General features: G+C 48.5%; 1 protein-coding gene across 8 annotated transcripts in view; it reads right to left on the bottom strand.

Moving 5' to 3' along the window:
* The window catches only part of ARHGAP26 (Rho GTPase activating protein 26), a 357099-nt gene that overhangs the window by 192823 nt on the left and 140438 nt on the right, over positions 1-23838 (bottom strand). For 7 of the 8 annotated variants that reach the window (XM_029583880.1, XM_029583876.1, XM_029583877.1 and 4 more), the window contains exons 2-6: positions 19220-19315; positions 18001-18062; positions 16120-16191; positions 11402-11503; positions 1113-1223 (exon numbers count right to left, since the gene is read on the bottom strand). In XM_029583880.1, the coding sequence (XP_029439740.1) occupies positions 1113-1223; positions 11402-11503; positions 16120-16191; positions 18001-18003 (288 nt within the window). In that variant the 5' untranslated portion in view covers positions 18004-18062; positions 19220-19315. The remainder of the gene's footprint in view (positions 1-1112; positions 1224-11401; positions 11504-16119; positions 16192-18000; positions 18063-19219; positions 19316-23838) is intronic. The other variant, XM_029583878.1, reaches the window with a different exon arrangement.

Genomic DNA, 23838 nt, shown 5'->3' with positions numbered 1-23838 from the left:
CTTTGGTTCTATTTCCCGTCCGTAAAAGTAGTGGCAGCATTTTTATTTTACATCTCCCCCCAACCCTCACCCATTTAATTTTATTTTTGATAGAATCAGAGAGGTCTATTCCCAAGATGTTTTGTGCCATTTTAAGATAGGAAGGATGAATATAATTTTGGCTACACTTTTTCTTCAGACCCTCAGAGACCGACCAGGTGGCTCCCAGAGAGAAATCTGTAAAAACTTAGGGGAGTGAAAACCAAAGAAAAGGGTGTCGTAGGCCAGACACTTTGAAACACCGCTGTCAATCTGGACCTGGAGAGAACAGTGGAAGGCAGAGGTTCAAAGACCATGGGAGGGGGGAGTAGACAGGTGGCCACAGTCCTGGGACCACGATCCAGAAGTCCTAGATCTCCCTCTGCCAGAGACGTGGGCAGGTCACTTCCACTCCCTCTGCCTCCCAGCTGAAAACAAGGCGTATATCTTGTGCTGCCTTTCCTGGCTAAAATAATGTGCGATGTGACTTTCAAAATAGGTGCAACAGCGCAACAGGCTTGCAGACGGGAAATTAAGATCTGTTAAAAGCATCTCCCCCTTCCTGCAGTCAAATGTTACAGCTCAGACCACTTAAGAAAGATTCAGCTGCTGTGTCTGATGCCTATGTATTTGTTCTGTTCTGTTGTTTTATTGTATTTTATTATTGTTTGGTAAAAATGTTAGTAAATGTTATTTATTCATTTGATTTGATTTATATTCCACTTTTTTACCACTTCACAGCGGATTTCATTCAGGGTGGTTTGCATAAGTAAAACCAGGAAAATAAGAAAACTCAAACATATTATCCGCGACCCTGCTCTCTTCATTAGGATAAACTGCTATCACCGGGAAAGGATCTTTACTCTATTCCTTTTCACTTTACCAGCTGAGTCTGTATTTCTTTGTCCGGCTGCTGCCGGTGAATGGTATTTTCCATGCCTGCCGCCTGTGTGCACCTTTCTCATAGCGAGCCCTAAAAACGTCCCGCCCTGGCTAAAAGCACCCAGGAAATCCAGTGCAAGAGTCAGATGTCACAAAGCCGCGCCCAGGGAATGAAATTCGGCAACGGGAACCATCTCTCCATCTGCACTTACAGGTTCCACGAACTCGAACATCTTCCTTTCCTGGACTTCCTGCACCTTGAGGACGTACTCCAGGGAGACCTCGTAGAAGTGCTGCCGCACCTGGTCCACTTGACTGTCTGCCTGCAATCACACCAAGAGATCACATCACCCACCACCAAACTTGAATTTCAGGTCATTAGATGGATTACTCGCTTAACGACAGATACGTGCTCTGAGCATGCCGTATGGGGTTATCTGTTTCATGAATTAAACGTCCGTGCACCCTTTCAAACTTAAAAATACAAACAAAAAAAGCTGTCTTAAAGTGATTTTTGTGTAGGTGACTGCAAAGCTAATTGAAAGCCCCTGAAAAAAAAACAACAAAGAACCAGGAGGGTACTTGGGAGAAAGTGGGCTGTCAGTCACAGACAAGGCCGGCTCAGGTTGCCCTCCAGCGCTGTCCCTTTCAGCACCAGGAGAAAACGGGGAAATAGCTACCCGGCGCGGGAAGCTGGGGGCCAGCTGTGTCCCCAACCGACACCACCTCCTTCGGGGTCACAAAGCTGCGGTTTCAGGCAGCTCAAGAACTAATCCACTGCATAGCACACAACGGGTTTTTTTGTTTTTTTACACTCAGCCGCTCCCCTCCCTCTCCCGTCACCTTCCGGCACAATCAGAACCACGACTGGGATCTGGCACCCTGAGCCTTCATTTGCATCTGGCATTTTTTTTCTCTTTATTTTATAGGAGTGTGCACTGCAAACATCTTTGCTTATATTTTTTTTGTTTTAAGTATTAAAATAAAAAAACTAGGTGAGTCAGCAGGGTAAAAAGGAGGCTAAATAACGGATCGGATTTCCTAAACACTGGGGAAAAAGGGCCAGTGTGTCGACGTGCGTATCTAATAAAACCCCCTCCTTTATGCGGTACAGCCGGCATTTGCACGCGCCCCTATAAAATCGTGCGCACACGTAGACGCGTTCAGCCGATGTTATATCACGCGTGCATGTGTTATAAAACGGCCGTGTGCCGGCATACGCACGCACACGTGTGCCCACCCGGCTGTTCTGAAAGTTACCATCTTTATATCTGCAAGGACGCTGGACTCGTAGACTGCAAACACCGAGCAGCAGCAACACGCGGGGGTCTCATGAGAGCAGGATGCCAGCTGAGCCACGCTTTCTGCCTCCCGGGCGTGGAACAAAAAGCTCAGCCTCCTAAATTAGGAGTCTAAGCTAGGCGGCTATTTTCAGCCAGAAGGAGCCTAGGTTTTCAGCCTGAAAATTCACTAATTTAGATACCTTTACCTGGCTAAAGTTGGTCCCAGGCGTTGAGGTCAGGGAGGGAACCAGAGCACGTGCATGAGAGCTTTAAATCTCCGTGCACTAAGCACCCACAGAACAAGCAGGGGCAAATCCCGGCAGACACGTTTTGCCCGGGGCAGTTTGGAAAGCGTGCTCGTACTTTCCCCCTGGGATACCGGTGCAAAGCCCATGGGTATAGAAGTTCCTGCGGAATCTGCCTCAATGCGCCCACTTTTGAAAATTGCCCTCTTGGGGGTGGTAAATTCCAAGCAGCCCGCCTAAAGGAGGCAGCAAAAAAAAAAAAAAACCAACACATGGAAGTTACCCCCGATTTTCAAAGCGGACTTACGTGCGTAAAGTCCACTTCCCCCCTCCCAAATTCACCTGCGCGCAACTATTCCTGCTATCGTGCGAGTAAAAAATTTCTGGAGACGATTTAAGTGCGTGGATTTGAAAATCCAAAAGAATTTGGGAACGTCCAAGCCCCTCCCCGACTCCGCCCCCACCTGGAATGCCAGCACCTCAGTCCGGGTAAAGTTACTCACGAGCACGTCAAGTTTATCCACAATTCTGTAAAAAGTCATTTCTGCAGGTAGCACACCTGTGTACTCATGGAAATGGCTTGGACTTTACCCTCCTAAAGTGCCGTGCACCCCTGTGCATGTGACCGGGTACCCCGACACAGCCTCAGCGCAGTACCCAGACGTCCCGTTCACATCGAAGGACGATTTATTTTATTTTTTTTTATCATCTCAGCCACATTTGTTTTGTGTTTTTAAATCTCTTGCTCAGGAGATGCTGTGAGCTTTTGGCCTTTGATGCTTAAGAGCAATATTTCCAAGGGGCAGTGGGGTTCAACAGCTCCCTAACGAGAACGGCTCCCTACTCAATCCATCTCCACTTTCAAACTCTAACCAACATGTTGGCAGCGGCTCTGTGTCCGAAATCAAACAGCAAAGAGGAGAATCGGTCTCTCTACTTCTCCAGGCTTCATTCTAACGTCTGCGGAAAGGCGAAGGCTCCCGAGCAATCCAGAAGAGCAAAACGTAAAAAGCTCCCCCGAAAGATGTTTCCAGATCTGAGGTTCCCTCTCGGAACTGCTCAGCTGGAACGGCAGACGCATTTCTGTCGGGTGATTCTCCGGTGATACGGGGCTCAAGCTTCAAGAGCCTGATACAGGCAGGACACCTCCAGCAGGGGGGGGGGGGGAGGGCACCGAAGCACGCCATGGAGGCGGTGCACGCCAGCCTGGAGAGGGAGGGAAGATGATGGGGAAGAGACCGACAGATAGCAAGCAGCACAGAGGATGCAGCTAGGACAGGGCACGGTGTACTCTCAGGCTACTGAATTACCCAGGCATGCCATCTGGTGGGTGCCAAACAGAACATGGTGAAAGATATTCCCATGCTTAAAAAAAATAATGTTATTGAGCACCAGTTACCTTTGTCACCAGGGATTACATGTGGGGTTTCTGTTTTTGTTTTAACATCATGAATCAGATCGTTGTGAATGGTGTACCCAAAATTTCTGGGTCTTCATATCAATACTGAAAACATGGTTTAATGGTTTATTAAATTTCATATACCGACACATTGGACAAGCCTTCGCATCGGTTTACACATAAAAAATTGTGCGTAACTTCTAGTACAGTACTGGGAAACTTCTTCCAGATCAGCTGTAGTAAGGGGCCAAATATCAACAGGTTTAATTTTCTGCCAACATCCAGGAGACTGCTAGCGCTGTTTTACAGTCTTATACAGTGCGTGTGTCATAAAGCACGATTCTTTCACCCAGGAAAACTCTGCATGACGGGCTCTCATTCTAAAAACGTCAGACTCTAGTGGAATCCATTACACAAGAGGTCATTTGACCAATAAACTGTACCAGATGCCCCAGGGACCAGTAATGTCAAAGGTATTAGGACGGGTGTTCGGTAACCAAACCAGCTGCAGGATGAATCAGCTTCTCTGTGAACAAGCCCCACCTACAGGCAGGATCAACGAGGAAGGGCTTTTACACAGAAGACCCAATGCATTATTATGGCCCCACCATGTAAATCAGCAGCACTAAACTAATGCATGCACAACTAGGTATTGCTACTTCACTACTCGGTCCAGGCCAGCTTAGCAAATTCATGACGCACAGGTTCTGGGTGGGGGCTGTACCTCAAAGCCATCCCCAGGAGCTCCTACACCTTCTGCAGCCGAGCGCCAACAGCAGGAACATGGACGTTTTTGTCTCTCTTGAACACACCAAAGTCAACGGCCAAGTAGGTTTTGTTTCACTTCAGTGTAGTTCATTCAAAAGGTGATTCAGTATTAAAAGAAGAAGGTAAATCTACTGAACTGAAGGACTCAGAAATCAGGTCACTGATTCTCTACAACACAAAAGGGTTAAATTCAGGCCTTCTCCAATTAAACCTGTTTGCACCGTTTGGTTAGGTAATCCTTAAGTGTGTCGCTTTTATTTTTCCCCAAAGTCGAGAGACTCTCTGCCGCCTCCACTCAGCGTGAAACTGCTTCACCAGGGCTATTCTACCCGCCCCCTCCCCTCCAGAGCACTACCCTGGCACCCAGAGTCAGTGCCCAGCCTCAGCCATGGAGGGGCAGCAAACTGTGCCACACAAAGGAAGACAGACAGACGGAAACGACGAGAGCAGGAAGCCTTTAAAAATGGATCATGGGGAAGGCAATTTTCAAAAACCATTTATCTGGGCAAACAGCGATATACCCTGGCAAACTGATCAGTCTGAAGGCTCCCTGCTGTATCCGGCTAAGGGGATTTCCAAAATTACGCATGCACCCTTCCCCCAACCCCACCCCTCAGCCACGCACACAAACAGCAGATACAGAAAAAACGGATGGTTTTAACCCAGGTACTTTTTCTTTGAAAACCAACTACGTTAAAGTGCCTGTGCAGGTCCCAATTCATTTCATTTCCGCATTTATACAAACCCGCCCAAAGTGATAAACAACCATAAAAAAAAAACAGGACCCAGCCGAAGCAGCACACAATGCAAACTCTCTGAAAACTGCCCTGCACAACAAAGCCGTTAAAAAAAGAAAAATAAGAGCTGAGCACTGTGGTTCTTTTCCTCCTCTGCCACCTTTGGCCTTTCGTTTGCATTCGTGCTCGATGCTCCCCGCTGCCAGAATCTCTGAAACATGTTCCATCACGAAGGAACGCAGAGGTCTTGCCAGCAATTAAAAGCTGTGTATTAAGCATCCAATTTGTCTAACACCCTCTCTTTCCCAAGGGAAGAGAACAGACGAGAACCCTCTGCTCTCTTCCATGCCGAGGAGTGACACAACAACCCCCCCTCCCCCTACTCCAGTCCCTGCCTTTTCTGCAGTTTGATGTGGAGGATCCCTTAGAAACACAGCACCTGTACTGGGAGGGAGGGCGGAACAGTGAGGGGAAGGAGGGTCGTCAACGCAGGAGAATGCGTTCCTCTCTCTCTCACCTGCTGTAAGAGTCCATTTATCTGGGTAGATCCACAGGCAGCTAGGCAGGGATATTCCCAGGAAGCCAATAACAAAATCTTCCAATCTGCCAATTCCAGGATGACTAAGATTCTGAGATTTTTCAGAGAGAAAATGGAATTTAATAGCTTGCAAGGAAAGAAGCTGTCAATCCAATACCAAATGAAGGTGATGCCACTGAGTACTATGAGAAGAGATGCTCTAGGGTCCCAGGAAGAGAGAGATTAGCATTTCAAGGAGAAGGATGGAGGGGGAGCTAGCGTTTCTGCAACTGAAGTTGTTCCCCGTGGAGATATCAAGCAAGGGGGGCAGCCTCCAGCGTGTCCTGCTAATGGACCCTTGTGAGAAACCAAGCGCGCCAGTGAGAATCATCATTCAGTCTATCTGTAAAAATCCTTTGGAAAGAAGGCTGCAGGAGAACCCAAATACTACTGAAATTCTGTTGGTCTTGTCTGGAAATATGGCCCAGAGCAACGTACCATGGCGAGGAAAATATTCTACAGACAAGCAACGGGGCCTGGAAGCCCCAACGCCGGCCCTCCAGCAGGCCCTCTACTCAACGCATCAAGGCGACTTTAGAGAAGCTTTTCCCGGGTTTATTTCAAACGTAAGCTTGGTAAAGAACTGACCTGGAAAGCTTTCTCCTGCGGAAAGGCTAAATTCATCCTCCCAGTTTTCACAGGGCACGCACAGGAGGAGGGAAAGCTCTGGAGGGGTTTCCTGTACGGGTTTTCGACTTTGCCACTCAGCACAGATTTTCAGCGCTGACTGACTGAACTGAGCCAGACAACTCCGGCTGCATAAATGGCGGTCCTACATCTGGCTGGACGACTGCACACCTAGACAATTAGGGTCAGCTGAAAATGTGGCTAAAAAAGGTGAGATTATCCGGTTACTTTTACCACTCAGCAGCTTAGTGATGAGCGACCCCCATGTGCGTATATGAGAAATATTCCAGTGTAGGATCAGATGCACGTCACACAGCTCTATCGAAGGAAATAAGTGGACTGGTTCTCGGCAGCCACTCTACTTGAAATAAAATAAAAGCAAGGGAATATCCTGGCTCCTAGGCAGGTTCTGGGATTTGACTGTGGGCTTCAGCAAAAGCTGCAGGAAGATTTGGGAGCTGATGTTTTCTGAACCCCGCTCCTCCCTGCAGGGAAAGGCTGCAGCATCTCCACACGTGCCATCTCACCTTGGATTATTTCTGCATAACGATACCCGACTTCATCTGGGTAATAACGAAACTGCAATCTCATCATCACCCTTGGCTCATGCTACTAGGACGGAATATCAATGCAAGACGCTGCACTGCACAACGTGACAACGCCATTCCCATCCGTCCCGCACGAGGACGGTCAAACCAGCGAGGAACGCGCAAGCTCCTGGATTCAGCACCGTGGCCGACACTGGAACAGTACAAGGAGGTTTCCAGCTCGCAGAGGCTTTCGTACAATTCATACGTAGGCTCAATAAAAAGCCGTCAAGGCCTACGAAGGGTGCCATTTTCTGCAAGACCAACAAGGCTGCTGTAACTCTGTATTTGGGAGCTCCTGGGGGCATCAACTGCAGTTGTGAAAAATCTAGATCTACCCCAGAGAGGGCAGGGAGTGCTCTAGAACGAGGAGAGGACAATACGAGGCTCCAAGGGGGTAGGGACTTGAGAGCAACGTCAGAAAATAGGTCTTCAGTGAAAGGGGTGAAGGATGTATGGCCTGGCCTCCTGGTGGAAACGAAGGTGACAAAAGCAGTAAGTGAACTCAAGAACGCTCAGAAGAAGCACAGATGGTCCCTACTTGGGAAGAGTTTTAAGAAATTAGACAGGCCTCACGGTCAGCATCTGCTGTCAGATTCTCTGTTTCTGTGTGCGCTTGGGAAGAGCTCCCTGCTGAGGAGGGGGCTGACACTCTCACAGGAAGGCAGTCACAGCCCGACCCTCTCACACATCAGTTACACTAATGCAAATACTGAAAGTCCATCAAAGACCGGCAGCAGCGATAAGCAAGGCCTGCCACGCCAAAAAACAAAAAATAACATGCAAAAAAATGCGAGGCTTGGCCCATGCGATCGCTTGAATAAATATAAAATTTTTAAAAATATATACTTTGCGCCTCAAATTCACAGGATACGCTGCCTGCTGCGCTTCCAGGATCTTCCGCAACACTGACCCACAACTCTCCGTTAACCTCAGCCTAAGCTGAAAGGAACTCGCGCTTTTCCAGCAAAGACCGGCATTTAGCGTGCGCTGTTTGCCGTCCAACTGTACGCGAAAAGTTCACCCTTGCTCCACCTCCCTCCACCCCCGCCAAGAAAATCCAGGTGTGCCCAGATGAACAAGGCTTGCCCACACCGAGGATTTTGTGCAACACCTGCAGCAGCCGGCATCAGGACCTTCTACGTATATATTGTAATATTACTGCTAATTAAGTTTTGCTAAACTGCAGGAGCCTGCATCAATCGTCCTTTTATGGAAGGAGGAGCAGACTAGAGCCAGCGTTCAAATCCTGCTTCTCCCAGCGACCATCCTTGTCACCTTGGGCAAGTCCATTTCTTTCCCCACTGTAAGCTCTTGGGGGCAGGGAATTATCGACCCTGAATGCTTATCACCATCGTGCAGCACAATAAAAAATGATCAGCATTATTATTAATTACTGTTTTTGACTGGCCTCTATGCAAAACCTTCCTGGGGATATTCTCCAGCGCCGGTAGATGGCGCCAGCACTCAGCACTGCAGCCGATCCGGGATGCATTTTATAGGCGAAGCTCATGTCTTCTAATTTCCTTGCAGAATTTACTGTCATTTGGGTATTTTGTATTTTCTTCCAGGCATGCTTCGCTTTCACCTCGATTTGTAGACACCCACCCCCACCTCCCCTGCTCCCCAACACACAGGTGACACTGCAGCACGACCTTACCCATCACGCCCAGCAAAATGAGTCCATGCTCACCTCTCGGTGGGATGATTAAACCCACCGAGGATGCCTCACTCCACCGGTAACCCTCCACACCCTCAGTAACCATGGCGATGAATTATAGGCATACTGGCGCTAGGGCTCCCGGAGCAGTGGAGCGCTGCCTCCGGCCCTGTCCAGCAGAGGAATCTGCTAATAAGCAAAACGTTACAATTTCGAGCCGCCCAAGCAGCCGAGGCTCTGGTGAGCACCAACTCCCACCTTCCTTTCACAGCCCTCATGATGCCGCCTATGGTGCCCCTCCGGCCCTGCTGCCGGGCTGGCGCACCGTCTGGGCGCTACGTTGTATGCTTGGTACCAGGGGGGGGGGGGAAGGACGGTGCTGAGTAATAGTCATCCGGAGCAGAGAGGGGAAACGGATTTTGCTGCTCTCTGCTTCTGATGAATGGGAACCACCCCATCACCCAGGCCTAGTGCCAAGGTCCCGTACGCCGCTCCTATTCCTGCCACTCTCTCCATCCTGGGCCCGCTTCCTCGCCCGACGCCGTCCCTGCTCCAGCTCGCTGCCCGGCACCATCCCTTCCTCTCTGCGGCCAGGCCCCGGCTTCCCTCATTGCTCCGCGTGCCACGCTCCCGCTGATTAATCTGCCAGGCTGCACAGTTTATAAGCAACCCAGAGGTTGTTTCACCCCCAAACAATCGTCTCGGGCAACACCAGGTAGCAAACCAAAAGTTTAACTTCCAGACTAAACGCCCATGCGCCCACCAGAGGGGCACCCGGCCTCCAGCTTCCACAGCGTGGCCTCCAGACTAAAACAAACCCACTGATGGATGGGAGAAGGTAAATCCCAGGGAATATGCACCTTCTTGCAACTGTGAACTGACTGCTAAAATGCTCTGCTTAATAATCGGAAACTCCCATCTCATTAAGGCCCTCTGTCTGCGGCAAACCTATTTTATCTTCCTTTGGAGGGTCACAGCGGGCGTGGGCAGGCGAGGACATGCAGGTTCACTTTCATTCCCTCTGGATAAGCCCCGCATGAGCAACCCATCGGCAGCGCTGTGCATCTGCGGCACCCCCCCTCCACCCCCTCATAAGCCAGAGAGTTTGTGCGTCCAAACAGGAGGTCCTGAACCACTTCCTGACCACTGCGCAGGGAGTCCTGGAATCGGGCACCAGGGATATCAAACTGTGAGCGGGTAGGTGGTCCGGGGATTACAGCAGAGAAGAGCTAGGGTTTACCTCGCTCAAACTAAGCAGCAATAATTATCATGTAGACATCTGGCACAAAACCATGTTGTATCTTTACCTTCCCAAACACAAACAAAAGGTATCGACCAAACCAAAATCCAAAAACATGCTCTTCACCAACAAGAACTCAATATTACGTGAAACGGAACCGCATCAGCAAGCCTTAGACGACGTGCTTAGTTGTGATCTAAGCCGTCCGGTCTTTTCTATCATTTGCGGTCCGAGAGAGACCGGCATTGTCAGAAAATTGATGGAGACTCGGCGTCCCGCTTGAAAAGACTTCTTTTTGTGACATTGTGACATTGTCTCCTGATGGAGCAACCTAGGAGTTGCGAAACACGGCCGCTGGTGAGTCAGTTTTTGAGTCTACTCTTGTATAAGAACATGCAACTATAAAAGAAAAGTTGATGGGCATAGATAAATGATTACAGACATCTTAAGCACCGGTTGGTGCATTTTCAAAATCTCTCTCAGACCGCAAATGATAGAAAAGACCGGACGGCTTAGATCACAACTAAGCGCGTCGTCTAAGGCTTGCTGATGCGGTTCCGTTTCACGTAATATTGAGTTCTTGTTGGTGAAGAGCATTTTTTGGATTTTGGTTTGCTCGATACCTTTTGTTTGTGTTTGGCTTCGTCATATACAGGTTCGCAGTGCGGCTCTTTGTTTGTATTTATTGTATCTTTACCTTGACCACCCAGGTTAACTCTCTGGACAGGTTAAAAACATTCTTTAAGAGAGTTATAATTTACGAACTATGGGAGAAAAAAGGCCAATTAAAAACAAAACAAAACTATAAAGCAATATCTTTTGACTGGACTAACTTTAGTTTTATTATTATTTATTTTCATTTGTGTGCCACTTTTCAAGAACTTCAAAGCAGATGGCATTCAGATAATGTACGTATCCATTTCTTGACTAGCTTTGGGGACCCCCGTTCCTTTCACCGGCTTGAAAACAAAATTTTGTTCTGCACGGGGGAAGGGAGAGTGTAGCTCTCGAAACCTAGTCAAGAAATGGACCCTTATTTCCCTGCATTCAAGGGGAACAACGCACCCATCAGCCTGCTTTATTTACCAGCTGGAAACCCGTAAAAATTCACGGCTGGTGTTTTCGCCCAGACTGAATGTCAAATTGTCATCATCTTGGTCAAAAAAAAAACCCACCACCAAAAAGTCACACGCAAACGTGACCGTGATGACGCGGGGTGCACGCGTCACGACCTACGACCTGGCACAACATTTCTCGACGAGAGGTTCGGGGGCTCTTTTCATTAAGTCGGAGGGTGGGAAATGTTGCTTTAATTCGCTGCAAACCCTCCCCTGTACAAGAAAGCATGAATCAAACATCGCTCTGGAAGCAGCCTCACCTCGTGCAGATGAGATTCCTTCTTCTTGGAAGACAAGCTCATGTGCTTCTCTAGAACACTGCAGTACTTTTCAGTTTCTTTGTCGTATTTCTTCTTGGTCTCCTGCAACACAAGAGCACGAGTCCGTTGACAGCAGCGGATTTTGCAGGACGACAGAGAAGGCAGCATTAGTCTGTTACTTTCGCTCTAACCCCAGTCCACCAAACAGAGATTTACTAGGCCAATCCCCCCCCCCCCCCCCCAACCGCTGGAGCCTGCTGCAAAAAAAAAAAAAAAAAGTACCCAGCAAGCAGACCTTTGGCCTTGCCGCCACACAAGGCTCATAATCCACTCTCGGCTCAGAAACCGGCTATAGGCTGGTTGGGGATTTGTAAGGAGGAGCAGCCAAGGAAACGTCAAGGAGACAGTAACTGGAAAGAAGAGGAGCCTTCATCACAATGACTGGGGTAGCCATCTTATTATATCATCTCTGTACTTATATAAAGCTGGATTACTTTAGTTAATCTTTAAAACAAACAACAATGTTAAGCGAACGACTCATGGCAAGCAGCGTTTTTGCTCCTTTTGCGCACGGCCGCCAAAGGATCTGTAAGTGAGACCAAGGTGGAGGGCGCGCCTCCGAGAGCGGGTCGAATTAGCTGTGTGGAAACTGCACTTTGCACCGGGAAATTCCTTCCCTTGCCTGCCTGCCGAAAGGGAAGTTTTACGTAGCCTCATTCTGTGGCCAACCCGCACTATCGGCTCAGAGAGAGTTAACAAAACGTAAACAGAACGATCTCACAGCAGGGAGAGGATTTTCCTTTCACCGCCAGCAGCCCGGAGCTAACACCCATGGAGGGGTGATCGGGCCTGTGCGTCGCGGCAGAGACTAGCCATCCCAGGACACGGCTGTCGACACAACTTGCCACCGACCCTTTTTTGTGTCGGTGGCGAGTTTCCCCTCTATTCCTGGCCTTAGACCACCCAAACTCAGATTTATTAAGCTACATCATTTGGGCGCTCTACGTAGTATTATCATCCTTACCTAGAAAGTATGTGAGCCGTACGTTGTGCTAATATGCATGCAGGGAACATACTGACGGATTTCTATAGACGAAGTAATACGTGTGCCATAGGATACGGAGCAGAAGAATACTGGGGAACCCAAAGAGTGAAATAGAATTTAATACCAGAGGAGGACTCTCAGATGGACTCTCTCCATCTCTGAGGATATAATTGTGCTGTTTCATCAGCATGCAACCTTTTGCCTGCCACATCAGGAGCTCTCTCAGATAAGTGCTTAATTGTGTGTTAGCACTAAAGACAGATATTTTATGAGCATTCTTGTATATGGAAAAAAAACCCTCCGAAAGAGCTTCCTATGGCACGGGACAAGAGGACATTGAGAACACAGATTATCCTTCACTCATTGATACGTGGACACCTTTGTCCAAGGATTATACCCGTCACGCCCAGTTCAGTCACAGGTCATTCAAAGCACTTAATGCAATCCACTGGGTCCTGAAAGAAAATTAACATCTCATTGCACTTTAGATTTTTCTTTCATTTTGTGTGGCCAATTTTGAGTAAAATTTTAGTTTTTAATCATATTTTAAGCAGCATGAGAAGTTTGCAGGAGTTTTGCATGACTTTGACAGGGAAGTGGTGGCAGTGGAGTCTCTGTCAAGAGCACAGTTAAGATCCCCCCTGCAGACGTCAGTAGAGGATGCCACACTGTCCCTATTGTAAAACCCGAAATGGTCACTCGCTGGACGGCAGAAGGGACGGATGAGTCTTCAGTCCAGAGATCAACTTCCCCAGGGGTTGATGCTTGGGCCAGCATTAGCAGGACAGGCCCAGAATGTACGCTAGTTTTTCTCTTCAGCCAAACACATCATTCCCATATCTCTGGCCCTAAACGACGGCCAGAGAGAAGATAAAGCAGGTGTTTTTTTTCTTATTGGCCATTTTTCTATGCATGACACTATCTTCCAGCTATTCTAGGTAACTCCTGGTCTACAGACGTGTCTGTAGTTGCAGGCTTACTGAGCACAGGTCCTGACAGTTTGGGGATTTTCTTGGCATTATTGCCGCATTTGGGTCCTAGAAGCTTCTTGCCCCTTCGCTGTTGCCCTCACCTCTAAACAGAAAGCTACACACCTAGCTTTTCCGAAAATCCGGTGTGGACAAAAGCCTAATCCTGCATTTTCATGCTTGCAAATACTTTCCCAGCTAGTCAAGGAAAAAAAAAAACCAAAACCATCTCTCAAACCCCAAGAGAGTCTACAAATCATCTCTCAAACCCCAAGAGAGTCTACAAATCACCTCTCAAACCCCAAGAGAGTCTACAAAGGGCTGTGGAACGTTTTACTCTACGGGGCTACGCACATGACCTCTTCTCGCCTACATGCGATTCCTGATGGAAGGGTGAAAAGCACCACTTTAGCTCAGGGCTGCCTGCGTGCTGACCACCACACATCCCGGGCACACGTCTCGGAGGGGGAAGGGGCTTCATGGAACGTAAACAGCGAGATGCGAGGGTTGCAACAGCAACTTCAGTTAAGTCTGTCCACCGTGCTTCAGCTCCCCCAGTGGGTCCAGAAATTTAGTTTGGTTTCATTTATTGATTTGTTTAATTGCCTTTCTAACATATAAATCTTGGTGCAACAGTTTATGATTAACACGTGCTAGATAAAAAAAAAAAAAAAAGGACACAGTTTAACGTGTTGGTAGCCGAGTACTGGGCAGAGACAGGGCAAAGTCAACATTTGGAAATCTTAAACATTAACATGATGGCAAGCTTGGCTGTTATTCTGTCTTAAAGAAAGCTGTGATTGCTTGGTGACAGTCGGCCACCTTTGGCTCGCCCGAGCCTTCTTCCCATACGATAGCTAGCCTCGGGCCGGACTTCGGATCCAGGCAAAACTAGGCCCAAAAAATAAAGCAGCACAAAAGAGAAGTCAATCATTCAGTCTGACCACACAATCTTGAAGCTCTGCATCTTTTGCCCCATTTCTGGAAGTAAAAAGAAATGTAAAACGTGAAAACCGGGCCAGGCTAGGCTCAGTGTAAACTTCCGGGACGTTTGCTGGAAGTTCTAAATTTAGAACGTGCTTTGTCACCCAAAAGCCTTTGCTCTCGGCGACTGCAAGGCGGCATCAGTAGAGGAGACTAAAACAGTAACGGAATTAAAAAAAAAAAAGCACGGGATAAACGCGAAGGATCCCCGGAAACCAGCGCATAGCGACGAAGCACCGGAGTAACCAGCACGGAGCAATGGTTCAGCCAGAAACAGCAGCGGTGGGACCGCATCGGGCTTCCAAGAAGGCACCGACTGGGGGGTGATCCAGCGTTAAAACCCAAACTTCGAGGAGCATGGGGGTTTTTACAACAGCCTCACAGTGGCGGCCGGGGGGGGGGGGGGGGGGGCATTATAAAACTCGGCAATGAGACGGAGAAAAGGGCCTGGGTCTCGTAAAGAAGCAAGCTGAAGATGCCAGTGGAGGAGGTGGAGGCCGGCGCTGGAATGTGGGCATTGCTTGGGATCCATACGGAGGGCAGCGGTGGCAAAAGGGTTGAAAGGAGAGGTAAAGGACATGGAAGAGGGAGGAGCTGTTTTTTCAAGACTAATTCTGCTGTAAGCGACATCCTCTTCCCCCTAAAGTCTTCCTGTGTATTGCAACTTTAAGGCAAGACTCTGTTGGCCATGCACAAAAGCCAATTTATTCCTACAGGGCCTACACTCATCCTCTAGTTAAGGAACCGAAGACGCCAAACACCGATTAGTGGCAGGCGTGCGTTATGTAGCTAAGGGACTGAATTAATTGTTACATCCTTTTCACTCAAGTCACTACTCTGCCCGTCAGTCGCTCTTTAGCACATAGGCCATTGGCTATTTATTCGATTTCTTTTTATCCTTTCAAATCTTTGGGAGAGGGCGGGTTTGTGTTTCTCTTTGGAATTCTGACTTTCCTACCCCTGGGGCGGGCAGGAAACTTCCCCACCCCAACCCATTTCTCTGGGCCATAGTGCTACTATCTGCCCCCCCCCCCCCCCTAGTGCTGCCAGGTGTAGCAGAGCGCCGTGAGATAAGCGTGGAGGCTTTCTGAGCGAGCTGCCACAGAGCGCCGTGAGATAAGCGTGGAGGCTTTCTGAGCGAGTCGTCACAGAGCGCCGTGAGATAAGCGTGGAGGCTTTCTGAGCGAGTTGCCACAGAGCGCCGTGAGATAAGCGTGGAGGCTTTCTGAGCGAGTTGCCACAGAGCGCCGTGAGATAAGCGTGGAGGCTTTCTGAGCGAGTTGCCACAGAGCGCCGTGAGATAAGCGTGGAGGCTTTCTGAGCGAGTCGTCACAGAGCGCCGTGAGATAAGCGTGGAGGCTTTCTGAGCGAGTTGCCACAGAGCGCCGTGAGATAAGCGTGGAGGCTTTCTGAGCGAGTTGCCAGGGGATACCATGAAACAGAGTGGGATGACATTTTACAGTAAGAAAGTGGTTCGGATCGACAATGAGCAAGCCCAAGCTACGAGAGCTCTCCGGACCGCTCTCAGCATTCTGCAAATGCACCTCCAGGTTAACACTATAACCTCCCGCTGTCTGCATTACAACTACAGGACACAGGGCAGCCTTTGTTTGTTTAACCCCCAAAATAAATAAATAAATAAAAATCACCAAACGCTGGAAAGGACGCACGTTCGCTCATCTGATGCCCGCCTCCGTTTTCCCAGCGGTGAGAGGACCTACCTTTGCAGCCCCGATCTGCTCCTTCCGGAATTTCTCCAGAGGCGTGATCAGCACCTCGTCGGCATTATCAATCTGGCAAGAGCAAACACACAGACTCAGCAGAAGCCCAAAAACCTTCTCACGTCCCCTCAATTCACTTCCCCTTCTTCTTAGGGTCTCTTCCTTACAGACAGCATGAGGGACACCCCTGCTAACTCTGGCCCTCGTTTCTATCATCTCCTCTCTCTCTTCTGCCCATCTGCTGTTTTTTTTTTGGGGGGGGGGGGGTGGAGTATGAATTTCTAGAGGTTAACAAAGTATTACTGGGCATTCAAGTCTGCCCTTCAGGTCAGTCGCTGTTTAAGTCTTTGCAATGAAACCCAGGGATTGCCAAAATCAGTCATGCCCTGTACCAGCTCTTTTCCCTGTCCTTCCAACCGGACCTTGCACCTAAAAAATTTACGGTTATGCATCAGTGCTTTTTCTGTGCCAGCATCAGAAGTGTTTTGCCCCCCTGACATCAGCAACAGCAAAAACCCGGCTACTTCACGTTTTCCTTCTGTTACCACGTCCCCCACTCTGTGCTCTTCCTGCGTCAATCTGTCCATGTGCTGGATGAGATCATTTCCCACCGCCCCCCCAGCTCCTCTTCCTTCCCCAGCCAAACAGCCAAGGTTCAGCTCCCCTCCTCCTCCCCAGGACACTGCGGAAGCTGCAGCTACACGTCAGCGCGCGTCTCTTCGGCACAAGAGAGGAGAGAGCAGCTGCTTCCTCGGGCTTCCTTTCACCAATGTGCACTTATACACAGAGCACTGATCTACTAACCTTGGGGGAAAAAAATGCACTCCACACATGCACTAATAATATTAAACTTTAACACAAAATCTAAATTCACAAGAACAGCGATTGCTCTTCAAAAAAAAAAAAAAAAAAAAATTTTTTTTTCTCTTCTTTCCCTTTTGCCTTAGGAAGGAAACACAGTAGCCCTGGAGGCTTGCAGTGTTAAACAATTGTTAGTCTTAGCGTGAGATCTTCTCACTGCTTTTCTGACTTTCTGCCAGTTAAATTGTGGGGGGGTTTGTTTTTTTTGAGGAAACAGAAGTTTGTGTATTAACGGGACCATCCCTGCAGGGCTTGGCGGTACGCGTGCGCGTACCGATGACATCATTACGTCAGCCGTCCGAACCTGCCGCTTTCCCTGCTATGCACAAGCTCTGCCCTACCGTTATTTCACGCTACGTCTTTTGCATGCTCGGTTCTACTAAAAACCTAAATGTTATAAATGAAATGAAATAAATAAAGCCCCATGATGTATGGAGTTGGGTGTCTTTGCACTTTTGCACTATACTTTGCCTGAGACGGGTTTAGTGGAAAAGAATTAAGACTTCAAAAAAAAATAAATTATTGAACAACGTAAAGTTTAGTATGTTTTTGTTGTTCTAAATTCTGCTTATCCGGCTAAGTGGAGGCAGTTAGCCATGGCCAGATAATCGGATGAAGTAAGATTTAATCGGCTATCTTTTTTTCTTTTTTTTTCTTTTTTTTTTTTTTAACTCAGCACCGTCTCTTTCTTCCCGGGTTCCTCCACCCCCAATCTAGGCTTGAGATGTACATTCGGCCTGTGCCAAACACACGTTTTAAATCAGTCTACGCGCTTTTTTAACTCCCAGTGCATTAGCATATCTTTATTTTTCTGCATTGGGAGTTAAAAAAAAATTTTAATCTGTGCATTAAAACCGTGCACGGAAATCCAGTGCACGGATCCTTAACGCATAGATTACCGCATTGGCCTGATGGAGGGTTAAAGCCATGGCATCCATACCATGGACTAATGTGCAGAACTGACATATGGTGCCACAGTTACAGGATGGGATTCCTCCTGTTAATCATTATTCCACATACCATCCGCAGTCTCTCGTCTTCCAGATTCCTCAGAACAGCTGCAAATTCCTGGAGAGACTTTGCTGAAACAGAAGAGCGAGAGGAGCGCTCAGCACAGGATGTCAAAAGGCTGCACGCACGGACTCAGACAGACAAACTGCAGGTACCCCCGGGAACACGTACGCTACTCCGGTGCTTTAGCAGAGCTCCGAGCGTTCCCGCACGCTCCTGCAGGAATCCACAGCTTTCTGGCAGTGCGCGGCAATAGGACAGGGAAGAGTCACTTTCTGAAATGCCATGCCAAATTAGTTCGTTGCAAAATCTGAACTTGGTGTCCAGTTTACCCTAAAAGCCCTGGTTAGAATGGTCAGCTCCTTGACCCCCACAATGTAAAAGGACAAGTTGCTTTGCACACGGAGTCTACTTCTCTCTAAAGTTACACACAACACAGCTTGGTGTCCCGGTTCAGTTCTCTTCCTGACCTGAACTGACATTAGGCTTTGCAGTCTCAGCAAACAGAGGCAGAAAATTCACCGAGCCTTAGGACCAAGTCTATTATCATAATTTACACTCTTATCAGTGTTTTTTCAGCCAAAAGCACTATTTGTGCACGGGCAGCTGCAGGAATAGGCAGGACACAGCAAAAGCAGGAGTCACTGAACTATCTTGTCACAGGGCACTACTAGTGCTACTGCAGCACTAAGTGACAAACGCAGCACTGTATAAATACGCATGAGAGAGAATCTCTGCTCCGCGGAGCTCACAGGGAGTGAATAAGAGGGGCTGCAGAGTGTCTGGCTATGAAGGGCTAATCTAGCCCTGCCCATGCCCATCCTGTCCAGGCTTTTGCAAAGGGCCACGCCCACTGCCTAGGCTGCAGGGGCTCCCTAACAGAGGGCTGTATAGGTAAGGGTGTCTATGCAGGCCCACGTCCAGAGGACAGACCGAGCCAGTCCTGGTTTTATACCGACCCCCTTCTCCCCACCCCCACACTGCACGCATGAAGATAGGAGCTCCGATAGCCCCATGAAAACCGAGACCACATCTCCATGCATGAAATGGGGCTGAATCCAGGACTGGTTCAGTGTGTGCCTTTCAGTATGGGGCAGGCACAGCCCACACAGCATCAGGAATAGCCTTCTCCATATGGTGGGGAGATGCAGAAAGCAATCCCAGGCTCCCTTTTAAGCAGTTTGTCACCTCTCTCTCTTAACCCAGAGGAACACCGGCTTCATCTCACCTATTGTGATTTCATCATCTGTTTCCGCATCTCCTATACATCGGAATTTAAATTCATTCAAAGAATCCGCAAACTTCCTCTTTGCAGAAGACAGATCTGGAAAAAAAAAAAAAAAGAAACAGACATCAAATTTAAAAAAAAAAAGCATTCCAAACACTCCACTTCATGAGAGGAACTTATTACGCCTGGATCCCTGGCAAAGCCGCAGATAACAGCTGCTCCGTACACATCAGCATTTCTGAAACCGGCTTCTCGCATTCCCTAAAACCTCCCGGGATGAGCAGACTGGGATTATTACACGCTCACATTTAAGCTGCAGCTTCCACTGCAACTCTCCTGTGACCGTCAAACTCAGGTAATTTGCACAAAAAAGAAATAATTCAGCCGTCATCAAGGATGCGTGCAGACGTCAGTCCATGGTGACAAGCAATTCTGCGCAGACCACACCAGCTGGCTGCACTGCTCGATACCCCCAAGCCCGGATTTTACAAACAGCCACACTAGGGTGGCAAATCTACCGCCCCCAGGCCTCCAATCCCATCCCACTGCACTGCGGGCCTCCACTCCGGTCCAGTTTGATTTCCTGCCACCCCCTCTACCTCCCATCCCACCTCACCCAACCGCTGGTTCCAGCGCTGGCCCTTGCGTTACCACCAAGAAGCAAGAACAGAGTAGCCCTGCGCTCACAGGTCCCGACCTCTCACACGGAAGCCCGGAGGAGGCAGGGACATTTCAGTGCCTGCGAGCGTGGGACAGGGGAATTACTCAGTCCCCGTTGGCTTCCTTGTGATAACGGCAGCAGCAGCACCGGAGCCCGAGCTCTGAGGTTGGTTGATTGGGGGGTGGGGGGGGGGGGGTAGGGGGAAATGGAGCGGCCAACTGGAGAAATGGGGCAGGGAGGGTCTCAGAAAACTGGAGGTCCAGAGGTGGGAGGAAGTGGCACATTTCTCCCCTCCAAGCACTGACAGTTCCCTAGGGATGGAAGAAGGAAAAATCCGTCACTGGGTACTGCCAAGCTATGCTCAGGGGGACAACCACAAAAACTAATCCGTGGCACACAAAGCAGTGGAAAGAGAGGCATCGCATGTGGCCCCCACAGAAAGCCACTAAACCAAGGAGACTGGGGGTCTATACAGAAAAAGGACAAGATATGATGAACATGTGCAGGTCTCTAGGTCAAGGTGTCCCAGATTTGTCCTGGTGACCCCACAGCCATTTGGGTTTTTCCAGATAGCTGCCATGAAGATGCACGAGGTACGTCGGCAGGCAGTGGGACAAAACCGGGACTGGACCAGCCTGTCCCTAAAAAACATCTGGTGCCCGCTGGAAACCCAACGATCAAGCTGAACCATTAATGAGGTGAGAAAACCTGGGGTTTAAATTTCAGTTTTTACTGTTGCTTGGAAGCGCGTCTTTTATTCCTTCTCCTGTGTCTGCCGTGTGCGAGTCGAGTGCCGGCCGCTGACTCCGGCCGCTGACTCCTCCGAGTGCCGGCCGCTGGGAGGTGGCACTGCCTCGATGCAGGCGGGGGAAATGCTGGGGCCTAAGAGCCCGGCTCCAGCATTTGCCTCTAACATCAAAGAGCGCCTTAAAACGCAGCAAGATCAAACATTGGAAAGACATGGGATGAATCATTAACAAACCGCTGAACTCCATACTTTTCCTTTGTTAAAGGGGCAAGGAGTGGGTGAAGTGGAAGAGGATTATAGCGAGCTTGCCCGCACGGTGCCCCTGGGAAGCCGAGCTGCCACTGCCTCAGCACGGGACAACCTCCAGAGAGATTCTGCACATCCGTTTTCCCACACGGAGCTAGAGAGGGGAAGATGTTTGCGGATGCAGAGAGGGGGACAGAGAGGGAGAAGGAGAAAAAAAAAAAAAAAGATACATATATTTACCTGTTACAGTAAATCAAATGGCCCATCCCAGAGTACTAACACTTAATTTTTAATCTCCAAGGTCTCCAAATACCTTAAGCCCTAGCAACAGAGGAAGCCCGGCAATAATATTACTTGCCCTGGCTGTGGCTTCCCTGCAGGGTTTGGCTCTGCCTGTGTTTGCGAGATAGGCCCTGGTAGGCCTCTGGCTCCTGGCCAGCACTTTCGCCAGCCTCCCTTTAACTCCCACGGGCTGGAATGTGCTGCTGGATTCCTCCCAGAGAGCTGAAGACAAGGAACGATGTTATATAGCAAAGCCTGTTTTGGACTGGGCATCTGAGGCACCAGCTGTGTCCAAGATATCATGAAGCCCACAGCGATTAGAAGATGGAAGAAAAAAAAGAAAAAAAAAAAGTAACCGTGAAGCCCGCTACAAGCAAAAGCAGAAGTCCCCATAGGCTGGAACTCAGCTACTAACAAGAAAGCAGCTCCTTATGCCACGAATAATAATTTAGAAGAAATAAGAAAAACGATTTTGTGACCTTGTGTGCACATGAAAGACTCCCTGGTCTTGCAATTCGTTTCAGTTAATCTGCCTGAAAGAACCACATCGTTGCTCACCATGAAACACGAGGGATCGATATTGGTACCGTGTGGCTGCAAATGCCCGGCACTGGTCATAAATGTGCAATTCTACAGATACCGGTACTTAATGGTATAGAAAGCTGACCACTGCTAACTCAGGAGCCTATTTACTAGGCTGCGTTAAAACGGCATGCTAACGAAAGTTATTTCTTCTGGGATTTAATAAATCGCGCCAGGTACCACTATTCAGTAAATTCCATATTCCATGGCTCCCAGGTTGTAAAGGACAACTATCCCCCAGTTACAGTGACATCCCCCCATCCCTGGCTCAAACCCTCCATTAGGTACACTCCCCTCCCCTCAAGAGAAGCCCACCAGTAACCCTACATTTTGCTATAAACTATCCCCAACTTAAACAGCTCAAAAGTCCCCCAGGCCTCACACCCTCTCTGGACCCTCCATTATCTGCTACCAAGAGCCTCTGCTCCCCCCAATCAGGCAATAATGTCCCCCGTCACGTCCCCCCCAGTCGCTCCTGCAGCACTATAGTCAAAAATGGCACCATCTTTACCAAAGCTTCCCTTTGGCCCTCATCTGCTATGTCATTAATATTTCTCTCATGTTGGCCCCAGTTTTTTCTCCAATATTGATAATGCATGTTAATATGGCTTTAACACACATGGTCACATTATCATGGATTAGTAAAGAAGTCCCTTAAGAATTTTAGGGCACCTTCAATTACCCTACATTAGCAGTTAAGTTACAATGAAAAAGTCAAGTGATAACAGAGCAGACAAAGTAAGAAAGTGTGTTAATGGCGCCAAGAGCACCGTCAACTCAACCTAACTTGTGTTAAACTTAACGCAGAATCTATGCTAACAAGGTAGCGAGATCCAAAAGTATGATTAAAAATCTCATTACCTACTAGCACAGCAAATAACATACATTGCAAAATTTAGTGCAGACTTGTTAACACAAACAAAGTCAACCACCATGTGTGGAGATGTATCGCATCAACACAGGTACTTTAATGCCTGTATAGTAACACCTGCGTTAACATGCAACTCACTGACACATCATTAACATCGATCATCAATGCATGCATGAAACACTGCATTAATGCATGTTAACAGCCAATGTTAACACAATTTAGTTTACTGACTCAGGTGTACCTCCTGCAGAGGTCAGTGATTTAATATTATTCTACTACATCAGCCTAGTCTGAGTAAGCTGCATCTGAATTTGGGATCCAGAGTGATGCTCTCTCCTCATTCCATGACTGCACTTCTTGGGGAAAACCACAAAGCAAGGCAGAGCTGCTCACACATATCAAAAACAGTCAAATGAAAGAGAGACAGAAAACGTCAGTCACATGGAACACCGCTGGCATACCGAGCAGCTGAGGGGCTAAATACAGCAATAAAAGCAGAACAACAGACAATGCAAACAAGACCGTCTTATAGTGGGGTAGCGGGAGAGTGGCTTACACAGGACAACAAAAGCATCCGGTTACCTGCCGCTATCACCACAATCTATCAACGTGCTATCGACCATCAAGTGTAGTCCATTACGAAACCGCAGGCACCCAAGACTTTGGGATGCAGCCCGTTATCGTGCCTGGCGCAACAGTGGCTGGCTCTCACGCTGGGAAAAACTACTGTCGAAGAGCATCTCTCAAGGGACGGCCTTACCGAGCAGGTCACCCTGAGTTTGACCTTCTTCGACAGAGGGGATGAAATGGGAAGGTCACCCCTCACGCCTGGCTCCAGCTAAGTCAAGTCATCCAGTGCGGTCAGGACGGTGTGAAAAAGCATCACAGACGTACCACTCTCCCGTCAGCGTACAAGGCAGTGCAGAAAATAGAGGCCCGGTGGCCCTGAAACAGCTCGCGTGACAAGTGCAGAAACCGAGAGTCTCTCTGTCAGTCTTGCCGTCTCTTTCTCCGGTTTGTTTTACTACATATGCTTCATTAGATTTCCCAACTGCATGAGGCTCCATATTGTTTTAAACGATCACTGATTGCACAATTCACAATAAAAATTAAACCATTTTTCAGTTATTTACCCAAACTCTAAAAACAAGTGAAAGGGTATAAAAGAGAAAGCCGGCACCAACACGGATGAGCTTTCTTTTGCACAGACCAGAAATCGTAACCTTGGG

Source organism: Rhinatrema bivittatum, chromosome 18 (genome assembly GCF_901001135.1).
Source record: "Rhinatrema bivittatum chromosome 18, aRhiBiv1.1, whole genome shotgun sequence".
Lineage (NCBI taxonomy): Eukaryota > Metazoa > Chordata > Amphibia > Gymnophiona > Rhinatrematidae > Rhinatrema > Rhinatrema bivittatum.
This window is presented reverse-complemented; position numbering and strand designations above follow the sequence as displayed.